Genomic DNA, 13,075 nt, shown 5'->3' on the forward strand with positions numbered 1-13,075 from the left:
ACTGAGTGGCTGTGGCTCCTGGCATCCCGATATAGTCAGTTGACTCCATCACTGACTATTGGGGGCGAGTCTTTGGCCCCCACAGAGAAGGCTTGCAATCTGGGAGTCCTCCTGGATATGCAGCTGTCCTTGGAGGAACATCTGATGGCTGTAACCAGGGGGACCTTTTGTCAGGTTCACCTGATTCGCCAGTTGCGGCCCTTTCTTGATCGGGATTCCCTGTGCACAGTTACTCATGCCCTCGTCACCTCTTGCCTTAACTACTGCAACACTCTCTACATGGGGCTCCCCTTGAAGAGCACCCGGAGGCTCCAACTGGTCCAGAACGCAGCAGCGCGGGTAGTGATGGGAGCAGCATGGCACTCCCATGTAACACCGCTCCTGCATGAGCTGCACTGGCTCCCGGTGGTCTTCCGGGTGCGCTTCAAGGTGTTGGTCATCACCTTTAAAGTGCTCCATGGCATAGGGCCTAGCTATCTTTGAGACCACCTGCTGCTACCGACGACCTCCCATCGACCAGTGCGCTCCCACAGAGAGGGCCTCATCGGGGTCCCATCAGCCAAACAGTGCAGGCTGGTGACCCCCCAGGGGGAGGGCCTTCTCTGTGGGGGCACCTACCCTCTGGAACCAGTTGCCCCCAGAGATAAGGAGAATCCAAGACCTCAGTGCCTTCCGCCGTGCCCTTAAAACCCATTTTTTCCAGCAAGCCGGGCTGGCTTAAGAAGAAATTTTTTAAAATGTTTTAATTGGTAGTGATTTTTAATTTTTGGGCCAAATTTATATATATTTTAATTGTTTTTTAATATTTATATTGCATGTTTTTAATTCTGGCTGTACACTGCCCTGAGTCCTCAGGGAGAAGAGCGGTATAGAAATTGGAAATAAAATAAAATAAAATAAATAAATATTTATTTACACCTTTTAGCTTAGTAAACCTTCATTACTCTGAAAACCTCGCCTGGAAACTTTATCAAGGTGAAAATGAATCAGATTTCAGTTCAGTTGTGGGACTATGGAAAGTTAGGTAGATGACATGTAGAAGTCTCTGGAATTTACTATTTAAATTTGTAGAAGGACAATGTCCATCAATATAAAAAGAAAATGTATTTAAAACAAATCTCCCTTGTGGAATATGGGCAGTATGGAAACATAAAATATAAATAAATAAATCTTTTGGGGATTTTTTTTTAATGATTTCATTTGATCCAATGAAGCTTACCCATAAACAATGTTGCTGATTTGGTCACCAACAGGTTCACAATTAAAATAAAATGCCTGGTATACAAATAAAAGCATAGGCAGTGGAGCTGTAGCTACTGCCAAGCATTTCCACTGCATCCTTGGCATTTTTATTTCATTTTGCATTTGGAATTCATTGCCAATTAACTTTGGAGGGCCAAACTTCCATATTATACTTTTAAATCTGAAGGCAGTCTGTTTTCTGCTACCTACTACCTTCCTTAATGGGTTACCATACTTTAAAGGACTTTAAGTATACTGACCTGCAAAAGAAGATTTTAAGCTCCTCCTATAGAGAGCGAAGTTGAATGCTCACAGAAGATCCACAACAGATTCACATCATTTGAGTGCAAGAATATTGAATGTGCCTTAGCTATCTATTATTCCATCCCAACAGCAAAAAAAATATAGGCTGGAAAGGTAATAAACAGCAGAGTAGAAGATTTCAGACACTTAGGGAAGCTATGCTGTCTCCCAGAATGAGCTATCTGCATCATTATACCTTAGCTTTCTTAGTCCCAAAGGGTTTGGCTGTATCCAATCCAAATAACAGACAAGGTGTTTAAAAACATTAGATTAATTTATACTGTAGTGATTGCAGTACCTATTTCTGGCTTAGCATTCTTGAGACAAGTCGGAACAGATGGGATTCAGAATTAAAAAAAAATAGCTACTCTCAAAATCTCAGATTGATTTTATTTACATTTCCTTGACCTTTGTAAACTGCCTGATTACATCAGGATAGCACAGCTATGCAAAGCTGAAGAGAAGAATAGAAGCTGAACAAAACACTCATTAAAAAAAAAAAAAGAATGTTTGAAGAGACCCTGTCAGATGAGATGAGCTCAGAGGCACAGCAGGCTTCAGAGAAGTTCTAATATACCAGGAATATCATTTCTATTCTCAGCTGATTTCAATGAATATTAATACTTTGAATACTTGGAAACTGAGAATAGCCAATATATTAACTGTTTCATAAAATGAAATGATTTAGTTAGGAATTCTGGAAGCACCAGTCACAATATTCCTAGATGCCACAAGGTGAGGAAGGCTGAAAGAGAATATTCCCTTAAATAGTATAAATAGAACTGATCTAGCTAAAATGAAATCTAGCATTAATTTTAAAATTATTTCATGCTATCTCAATAATGCAGTATTAGTGGGGACTGGTATAGATATGAAATAGAGATCTAACTCAAGCTTAATCTGTTTTATATTGCCAATTAACTTTGGAGGGGCAAACTTCCATATTATACTTTTAAATCTGAAGGCAATGTTTAAGGGAAATCAAGCTACTGATTTCACAAAAATGTGTTTCAATAACCATTCTAACAGTTTTGATCAGAAGCACCAAATGCACCCAGGCTCCAACTGAAGGAAGCTTCCTGCTTATTCTTTTTGCTTCGATTTGTTTCTCTTTACCGCCAGTCTTTTGGGGCCCTTTTCTTACCTCCTCCTTTTGCTGATGATGGATGGGCAGCAAGCTGTTTCTGAATCAGCACTAATGTCACTTACTTACTCCCTGTATCATCTTGGAACTTAAAGTGTGAAAATACAGAGCTTGGTAACGTGTATCTTCGGAGAGTCTCAGTTGTGTAGCACTATGCCATCTAACTCAAGTGCTTTGCTATATTTAGAGATTCTCATCACAGGCAGATCAACAGGCAGTTGCTGCACTCTAATCTACTTTGAAGGACACTTGGCATAAATCCAGTGCTGCTCCTCCTTGCCTTCTTCCATCTCTTAAAAACACTTGACATCACAGGTGGAAGGCATAAGATGTTGTAGAAGTCATTGAAGACCATTTTAGAGCAATGTGCCCGACCTTTTGAGGCTTACATTAAAACCTTTCTTATTTTTCTCATCACATCTTCCAATCTTTCTCTCCTTCACTGACTTTCCAAAGTTCATTTTTTTTTTTACTTTAGAAAGAGATCTTTTTTATTTAGGAATTTTCTAGGACCTTGTTCCATTAATGTAGGGTTATGGAAAGTAAAACATATTTTGAAAAAAAAGTAACATTCAAGGAAAACCTTGGTAATAGTTCTTTGTTTCGGATAAGATCATGCATTCTGAACTGGAAATGGCAACTCTTGTTAAAGTCTGGATGAGGTCATATGTCATGGCAATGTGAATGTGCAGGCTCAGTTTATTCATTTCTGTTGTGAAATATTGAATATATTTGATGTTTATCAGGCTATGGATGGGAAAGCTTTTTTATTGAGCAGATATATTTTGAAGTAGATAAACAATCTGGGATTACATGCAAAATTGGTTTCTGGGATCTGGCTTCTGCATAATTTAGAATTAAGAAATCTTAATGGGGAAATCTTTGACCCCATGTTCAGCCCAGAATGACCTTTTAAGAAACACAATTACTTCATTTATTTAAGGTATAAATCCATTCCTGGCTACCTGCAAGCTACCTCTGCTTCTTCACCTAATTTGCAACTTTGTTGTAACTTGCGAAATGCAAAATCTATGCTGAGAGTCACATAATACATATTAGAACTGAGTGGGTGGAATGACATAAAATTATTGTCCAAATCTATTTATTTACTTTTGAAAGAGCATGCACTAATAGCACCATATTTTCTACTCCATTTTCCTATTGAATGCTGTATATTATTGTCCCTTAGTGTCATAGTTTATGTTTGCCAGTTGCTTTTCAACTTTCATTATTAGGGTCACTTCAAACAATTTCTTAGTTTGCTCATATGGGACTTAAAATGAATTTTTGGATGGAATGAATTTATGACCAGAATGTTGCTAATAGGAATATTTATAACACTGATTACTTGATAATGAAAAAGGATTCTTACCTGGTACTTAATTTAGGAAGAAACAAGTGCCTCCCACTAAATACCACAGATTTTTTTATTACGCATAAACTTTGTTACAATTTTTTCTGTGTTCATTTTTTCTTCTGCCGGTTGTCCTAGTTTCCAGATATATGTGCATATTGCATGAACTTACTGTGCATACTTGCACCTTGGGTTTTTTAAGCACCCCCCTAAAAAAGTACACCTTTGGTTCACCTTTGCCCAGGAAATTCAGGGAGTTGCAGTTCCAAAGACACAGAAGAAGGAAGTGTTGTGACCTGGGCCCAAGTAGTTATTACCAGACACAATCAGTCCTAAACAAACATATTTTATTAGAACAGCTGAGAATTACTTCATTCTCAGCTTAGTCCAAATTAAGTCCAAAACAAACCCTTCATAAACAGTCCTGCAGCCTTATCACCAACCTTTGTCTACTTTGGCACTCTGCCAAAGGCTTTTCTTGGCAAAAGTTCAGAAGCAAGAGACACTGACAAGAAGCAAATGTAAAAACGTTGCTTTCCTACAAAGATCCCAAGAGCTGTTGCTGCTCTTTTAAGCCTTCTGGGAGGGGCCAATCATCTCCTGGCCTTACTCCCGAGTCATCCTTTTTGCTTTAGCTGCTCTTGCCTTCTGGCAGCTCTTTGCATGTGTGCACTAGGAACAGGCTTCTCCTGTTCTTCTGCCTCTCTGCCATCCGCCTCTGGAGGCTCCGGAGTCCGCACATCGCTCCCAGATGGCCCTGGTCCCATCTCTGCCTCTGATGCCGAGCCCTCGTCCGGGCCTTCCCCTGACTCTAGGACAGACCCATTGTCCTCCCCAGCCTCCTCACTGTCCGACTCTGCTGCCAGCTCCACAAGCTGCTGGCAGACCACAACAGGAAGGTTGCTAGTGTCTAATAGTATTGCACACATGTTAGAGATGAAAGTAAAGGCCTTAATTCCATTTTTCTGGCATTTTCAGAACAATTGTTACTATCTAGTCCAGGGATGTCAAACTCAAGGCCCACGGGCTGAATCCGGCCCATGGGGTACTTAGATCTGGCCCACAAGGCCAATCTGGAAACAGCAAAGGACTGGCCCGCGGTGCCTCTGCCACAAAAACGGAGCTCGTTTTCCCTGGCAGAGAGTTGCAGGAGGCTGTTGCTGCTGAAAGCAGAGCTCGGGAGCCCATTTTCGCTGGCAGAGCACTCAGGCCACCACAGGTGCCCCTGACATGAGTGATGTCAAGCTGGCCATGCCCTCCCTGGCCACACACACCCTGGTCCCCCTAGTTCAAACACAACCCTGATGCGGCCCTCAACAAAATCAAGTTTGACAGCCCTGGTCTAGACCTTTCTAGTTAATGTACGTGAAACCAAATGCAAACAAAGTTTCTGCTTCTTGGAAATTTTTACACTTGGGTAGACTCTCTGTGTATAAAGAATGTATCTGACCTATTGATATATTTGTGCTGGATTGGAATGATAAATCTGAGTTGGTTCATGGCTGTGAAGTGTAAAGAAAAATGGTATATATTTTTAATATAAAAGAAACTACTCATGGCTGAATAATCTAACAGATATTTCATTGCACTGTGGATATCACAATATTGACATACAGGCAGAATCAATTTTGTTTTCATACCTCTTTGTAAATCTCTTCTCTCCCATAGCACATGGATGGTGCTTATATTTATGGAACCAATATGCAGAAAGACTGTAGGTTTTATAGCTTTTAAGAACATACCTGCTTTGTAATACTCACAATCACATATTTGCTGGCGCTTCTGCAAACATGCTATCTTTTCTCATCGCTGGTAATTCATTGTTTGCATTCCTTGGTTTAACTTTTTAAAAATTATTCTTTTGCTCATACAGTGGGAAAGCTTAACGTGACAGCTACAAAAAGTAAGTAGTGTATATTGTATTCTGTTGTTTGCTTTTGGCTGGATAACCATACCAGTTCCATCTGAAATGGTTATGTGATTTGAGGATAGACTCTTCTAGTATCCCAGAAAAACATCTTGTGTATTCAAATCAGCATGTGTGGGAAGAGTTAGGATGTGCCCCAAAAAAACACGATCAAGCTAACTTAATCCTGTGTTCTTTGGAGGGAAATGCAGAGGATTCCAGATCACAAGTAGATTTCAAAGGTCCTCCTCTGAAGATAGCCAGGTTGTATAAATGAATGCAGGACAGAGACTAGTTAGTGCTACTCTCTTCTCCCTTTGTAAGTTGATAAAATGTGTGAGGCATTTCTCTTTATATTGGCAATAAATAACAAAATATGTTAATATCAGTGACACTGAAATTGAGGGCAGAGTTAAAGATAAAACTTCATGTTTGCTTTTCTTTTCCTTCTCTCATGCCTAAAGCTTCTTAGTCATTTGTGGGAGAAGCAGCTCCTAATCATGACTGATCTTAAATCCATAAAATATATTTTAGCAAATTAACTGAATATGGGTTTATTAGAAAAACAGCTTCCTCTCTAACTTCTTTCTTTTCCTTCCAGACACTTGGTATAACCACATGTTGTGTTAACTGCAATATAGGTCAATTGTAGCATTGCAGGTTGCAAATGGGAGCACATACGATTGAATGCTCTTTTGTTTGTTTTTTTAAACAAACAAAACAAGAATTGTCTAAAGACAATTCATTTGAATGATTTGGAGCTAATCTGTCCCCAATAAATTTTGAATTTATTTAGACTTCTGTTTCTGTGTTTGTTTGTTTTTTTTGCTTTTGCCTCTATATGCATAACTCTGACTCAGTCACTGTCTCTGGCTTTATCCATCTCCTTCACTGTCTCTATAATTATCCATCTCTGTCTCCATCTCTGCCTCATTTATATAATCTGTATTTGGATCTATTATCCAGTCTGTGTCTGCAGCCTGAAGGGAAGTAACTGAGACACAAACTGATGAAACTGAAGCAAGGCTAATTGGCTACTCTCTCAGGGGGTTAAACAGAGCTCCCTTGGACCTGAGGGAGGCCTTTTAGATGGGGTTCCTCAATGGAGAGGGCCTTAGTAGCAGCAGATTTGAGCTGAATGATCATTGACCTGCATTGCATCAACATATTCTCACTTCTAGATCCAGAAAGGATCTGTCTCCCGCTTCTTCAGAATATAGCCAGGCATATTCAAGACCCTTCCCTCAGATAAGCCCCTGCAATTACCCTTAGACCTATTTAGCTAGGGTAGAAAGCTCTGAATGAACATTAAAGGGAAGCAAAGAGTTTTCAGCTCTTTCAGCTGCCCTTCTCTTTTTCCTTCAGGAGCACAAGAAAAGGAATAGAGCATTCAGGAGCAATCAGCATGAAAGCTGCCAGAGACTCTAATGGCTCTGTTTCTTATACCTGCCACAACAGCCACAGCAGAGTTAGTAGCTCTTCTGTCACTCACTCTGCCTTCTTTTAGAGCTATCAAGCAGCATGTAGTTGACAACTGGACGTGGCACCAAGGAGTCAGAGAAAAGTTGACTTGGCTTCCATCCAATCACTTTCAAATATAGCAAACCAGATAAGATAGCCTTAATCACATTACTATTTTGTTGAAGGTGTAGGCTAAGGAGCGGGTGACAACTGAAAGCCTGGTGGACTCCCTTTATTAAATGTACAGCATTACTCTTCATCTAATCATCTTTTTAAAAATGTGTACAGGCTGCTATTATGTGGAGGAATGCAACATAATCTGAGACTGGACAAATGCATCAATATATATATATATATATGTAAAGATTTCCCTGTCCAATCATATCTGACTCTAGGGCGCCATCTTCATCTCCATTGCTTGGCCAAGGGAGCCAGCATTGTCCGAAGACATTTTCTGTTGCCTTGTGGCAAGCATGGCTATATGCCAAAGGCACACAGAATGTTGTTACCTTCCCACAAAGATGGTACCTGTTAATTTAGTCACATTGGATGCTTTCAAACTGCCAGGTGGGCAGGAGTTGGGTCAACAATGGGAGCTCACTCCATTGCACGGTGCAAAGCCGGGCTGTCAGCTGTCCAGCTCAGAATCTTTAACCTCATTTACCTTTGGAAAAAAATCAAAGAACACATCTAAATTATGAATCTGAAGTTTTGGAGTGGTCTTATCCAATCCAGTATAGAACTGTAGATTGCCAGGATCATCTATTCCTTGTGTGAATGAAGTTTAAATGCATTTGCCCTCATCCATTTCATTATGGTATCAGATATCTATATCAGATGGTTGAATCTATGTGGATGAAAAAGACAGACACAGAGAGGGTTATCACCAAAATGTAGATGTATCAAAGCTTTAGAACCTGGATAGTTTCCTAGTGTAGTTTATTATATACAGTAAATAGAGTGAGTAATGCGATAGAGGGACCGCCTTCCAAGACCACTTTTCCAACAATGTCAAGACTGACCATTAAAAAAAATGCTTCTAAATTCTATCCCATTCAAATGCTCTGATCATCAGATATAATGGCTGAAATCCAACGGTGCTGACATTTTGCTTTTCAACCCTAAAGAACAAAATAAACACATTATTTGTGCCCAGTTATTATCACAGATGATCAAAGTACTTTCTGTCCCTAATGAGGTAAAAATGAAGTCGAAGTGTATCAAAATTATCCTGGGTGGTCCAGAAATTCAGTTATCCCTCCATTCAAATGTCAATCAACTGCACTGCTGTTCCACAGTATGGCATTAGCCTACTTTAAAAAAAAAAACCTTCTGAAGTTGTTTTTCCTAGCATTCCCCCACTTCTGTGTGAAGTCTTTTTCCTCCATTAAAATGAATAGGCTGTTGACTAGGCAACATTTTGTGCTGTTTATTTTATTTTTAGATTCAGAGGTATTTTATTTTTCCAAGTACAGAAGTAGAAAGTAGAAAAGGTTCTGTCATTTTGACTACTAATTCTTGAATAAAAATGCACTTTGAAATAATTTCCTTTTAAATTTATTCTTTAGAAGTGGAAAAAGGAAAAAAGGTGGTTCAAGAAAAGAAAGCTATTCCACAAGTTATAAGAAAAGGTAGGGTATTTATTATTTTAAAATAAAGCAATTAATTTGCTTCATCTTTAAAGGGCTCTAATCTGCCTATTGTATTTAAATAAAATGAAACCAATTAATTAGCCTTTGATTTATGTCTTAGAAGAAGAGAGGAAGAAAGTAACTGCTGAGAAGAAAGGTGTTCCTGAAATTAAAAAGAAAGGTAAGTTATTTGCATAAGTATTGCATTATTAGATTGCTGCTGTATTATATAGGTATATGGTTATTTTTGAAGTATCACAAATTTGTATCAAATAATCAAGTAGTCATAGAATCACCACTATAGTAAGATGGAGACTAGAATATATGTGAATATATGTGATGCTCGTAAAAGGAAGAGTGAAGCTTCAATTGCACAATCACAGTTGACCTTTTTTGGGTGAATTCCATGGACATATATGTAGCATTTGGAAAGAGAGTATCAGACTGAGCCCAAAGGTGGGGTCAAACGCATCACCACTCTGGGATCCTATGCCCCTGAAAGAGACCTAAATCCAGAGAGGCGTGGTGGCCTAGTGGTGAAGATGCTCACTTCCCACTCAGAAGGTTGAGAGTTCAGTCCCAGGTAGCAGCAGCAGATATTTCTCTCTTAAGGCACAAAGAAAAAATATCTGCTGTGAACTTCCCATGTAGGTGTCAGGAAACTGTTTTGTAGGGGATAACAATTTAAATGAAATAATACATACATTCATCATGAGATGTAAGCTAAATGCCTGCTGACACAGAACTCTAAATTACAGCTGTTTGTCTTAATGTTGAATGGACAGAATCAGTTGAGCCTCTTTTTCAGTTTATTGGCTACTTCTGATCCAAAGCCATGTCTTTTTCATATTTTAGAAGTGGAAGAAGACAAAAAGATAATCCATGAGAAGAAAGATGTTTCCGATATTCAGGCAAAAGGTATGCTTTTGGACTGTGATTTTTTTTTAATTGTATCATTAACACAATAGTTTAAATATAAGGAATTATATATAAATATAATCTCATTGCACATTACATCCTCCAGTAGAAGTGTTGTAATCTGTACAGATTATTGAATCCCACTGATGTCAGTGAGCATCTCCCAGGTACATAACATTCTTTACTTTTGTCATTAACTAGCAAAAATTTACTGTCAAAACTAGAATTAAAGCCATATCACTGTGCTAATATAAGAATAACTAAATGTAGGGAATTATAAATATAAATTTATTATTGGCACATAATATCACAGTCATTAAAATGATAAGTAAATAACCTATGAATTCAGTGCTACATAAATTTATGTATTTGGTATACTATTACACACACAAACAGGGAGGGAGGGTAAATAATGATAATATTGATGTAAACATATACGATATAGATACATAGACGATATAGATCCATGATGGCGAAGCTATGGTGCACGTGCCACAGGTGGCACACAGTGCCCTCTCTGTGGGCACATGAGCCATTGCCCCAGTTAAGCTCTGCCGTGCATGTGCGAGCCTCCCGCCGGCCAGCTGGTTGTTGGGTCTCTGCTGTGCATGCAGGGGTGCATGCATATGAGGGGGACACGCATGTGCAGGGGATGCATGCAGGGGTGTGCGGATGCGTGGGGGTGAGGTGTGTGCAGGGCAGCACGTGCATGTATGCATGGGGGTGGGGCACGTGCACAGGGGCACGTGTGCATTGCATTTTGGGGGTTTGGGCATGCATGCACACACGCTTTGGCACTCAGTCTGGAAAAGGTTAGCCAACATTAATATAGATAGATATATCTCCTCCAAGTATGTTCAAGTTTAGACTGAATTCAATATTCAATCATTCAAAATGATAGCATACATTTTTCATAAGCTTGCTGAAGTATGTGATTTACTTTTCCAGCATAAGAAACATCTTTTTAAAATTAATTTTTAGGGAAAAAAGAAGAAAAAAGGAAAACTCCTGAGAGGGCAGCATTCTCTGTAGTTAAAAAAGCAGGTAAGAAATACTGTATATTCTGTTACTCTCTTCAGTGAAATCTGATTAGTACCTGAGTTTATTTTTTAGATTTTTAACTGAATGGGTATGTAAATGTTGATTTTTTAAAATGTTCTGAATTTAATATTTTTTAAAATCAAAAATGATTTTTCACTTCAGATTTACATTGTGCCTAAACCTGAACTTTTAACTTGGTCCTTTTTTGTTTTTAATAGTATTCATTATTATAAAATTATTACATCCTTGTATTTATGGCATAAAATTATGTCAACATTTTCTTAATACAATATAATAAGGTATTTTGCTAGCAAATTTTCATAGTAAAAATTAATGAGAATTAGTCAGGGCTCTTACATACTGTACATGAACAGTTCTTCAAAGAAATTAATGTTTGTAGAAAATAAGTACTTATAAACAAATATGACCATAATAACAAAAATATATTTTATGACAAGTAATTCAGTTTGTGGACTGGAAGTCCAGATATGTTAATTCTTTTAGTTGCATGAACTTTCATCAAAACCTTCACCGAAATGTGGCTATGCTGGAACGCTACTGGGAAGACACAGTTGAAACTTCATATGACCCACATCTTCTCCATCTCTAGGGACATCTGTAGGAGAAGTAAAGAAAAAGCAATATGGCAGCCATACCAACACAATCAAAGCCCCATTCCCTTTTCTATGCAGAACAAATGTGACCTATAGAAAAAGGGGCAGAACTTCTGTTAGGCAGTTGCAGCTGTTATCCTCATGTTTATGACCCTTTCTTCTGCTCATATCTACTCATCGTAGTGCTAATTGCTGCACCCTACTAGCTCTCCTCCGAATAAGATATCAACAAAAAGCTGGATGAAATTAGATCTAAGTTCCCAAAGTAGAAAGTAAAACTACAGTATAAGAATGAAAATGCATTGCACTCATTTGTCAAAATCAAAAGACATTTTGCATATTTGGGAATTGAACTCCCATTTTATTCATACCTACTTGAAATTAAATTCCACCAATCTCAGTAAGCTTATTTCTGAATAAATTTACAATATATAAGATGTCATTAGAATAGAAGGATCTTGCAACAGTAACTCATAACTTTATTTTTAAAATAGCTTTATTTTTAATTTTTAATAACAGAGTTATCCTGATGGTCCTATAGAATGATAGGATGCTGAAGATAGTTTGACTTTATGGTTCTATGGCTTTATCTATTCAGGTTTAGTTTCACCATTGATGGTCTGGTTTGTATTGCTCTTAACTTCTGTAAACCAGTGAGGGCCTGTGTGATTGCGGCAACAATAAAATCTAATAAAGAAACATATAAATATTTAATATACCTGTGTAGTCCCACATCTCCAGAGGCTTTTCCAATCAATGTAAGTTGAGGAGAGAAATTGTTATATATTCGTCTGTAACATTCCCAGATACTCCTCTAAAACTGTTGTAAATGGAAAACTCTATGTGTCCATTCAAGCTGAGCTCTCCTGGAATTTGGCTAGTGTTTATATGCGCCTCATTCCCTCTCACCCCTACTCCTCTTTACAGTATATTGGGAGAAGGTCATTGTGCAAACAGGATATGACTGAAAGTTGCATTGTAATTCCAGAAGTTGACACCGTGTTTTCCCAAAACTAAGACATGTCCTGATAATAAGCCCAATTGGGCTTTCGAGTGCATGCGCTAAAATAAGCCGCCCCCCAAATACCTAGATGCATGAATGGGGGGGGGGAGGGAAGGGAGGGGGAACATCAGAGCCGCTGCTGCCCAAGATCAGCAGGCCAGATTTGGTGAGACAGACATACCACTGCCACTCAGGAGAAGAAGAGAAAGAGGCATCACTGTGAGAGAGTCCATTTCTGATGTTCTTCTCCTTCCAGGTGGTGGCAGCACGTTCAGCTCCCCGAATCTGGCTTGCGGATCTTGGCTGGCAGTGGGGAGTGGCAGGTGGGGAGGGGTGGGGCGATGGATAAGTGAGATGCATGGAGCGAGATGGGGCTCCCCTTGCCATCTCTTTTCCCCACCCACCCCCCTTGCCAGGCATGGCAGGAGCTGGAAGTCAGGTAAGACACGGCGGAGAAG

At 39.0% G+C, this 13,075-nt stretch overlaps 1 protein-coding gene across 32 annotated transcripts in view; it reads left to right on the forward strand.

The window, feature by feature from the left end:
- TRDN (triadin) overlaps positions 1 to 13,075 on the forward strand; it is a 235,945-nt gene that overhangs the window by 93,056 nt on the left and 129,814 nt on the right. For 30 of the 32 annotated variants that reach the window (XM_070932750.1, XM_070932740.1, XM_070932754.1 and 27 more), the window contains 5 exons: positions 5,917 to 5,946; positions 8,979 to 9,041; positions 9,163 to 9,222; positions 9,897 to 9,959; positions 10,941 to 11,003. In XM_070932750.1, coding sequence (XP_070788851.1) covers positions 5,917 to 5,946; positions 8,979 to 9,041; positions 9,163 to 9,222; positions 9,897 to 9,959; positions 10,941 to 11,003 — 279 coding nt within the window. The remainder of the gene's footprint in view (positions 1 to 5,916; positions 5,947 to 8,978; positions 9,042 to 9,162; positions 9,223 to 9,896; positions 9,960 to 10,940; positions 11,004 to 13,075) is intronic. The other 2 variants (XM_070932731.1, XM_070932744.1) reach the window with 2 other exon arrangements.

The sequence above is a fragment of the Pituophis catenifer genome, unplaced genomic scaffold (genome assembly GCF_029215685.1).
Source record: "Pituophis catenifer annectens isolate HBS135680 unplaced genomic scaffold, rPitCat1.0.hap2 SCAF_1, whole genome shotgun sequence".
NCBI classification, from domain to species: Eukaryota; Metazoa; Chordata; class Lepidosauria; order Squamata; family Colubridae; genus Pituophis; species Pituophis catenifer.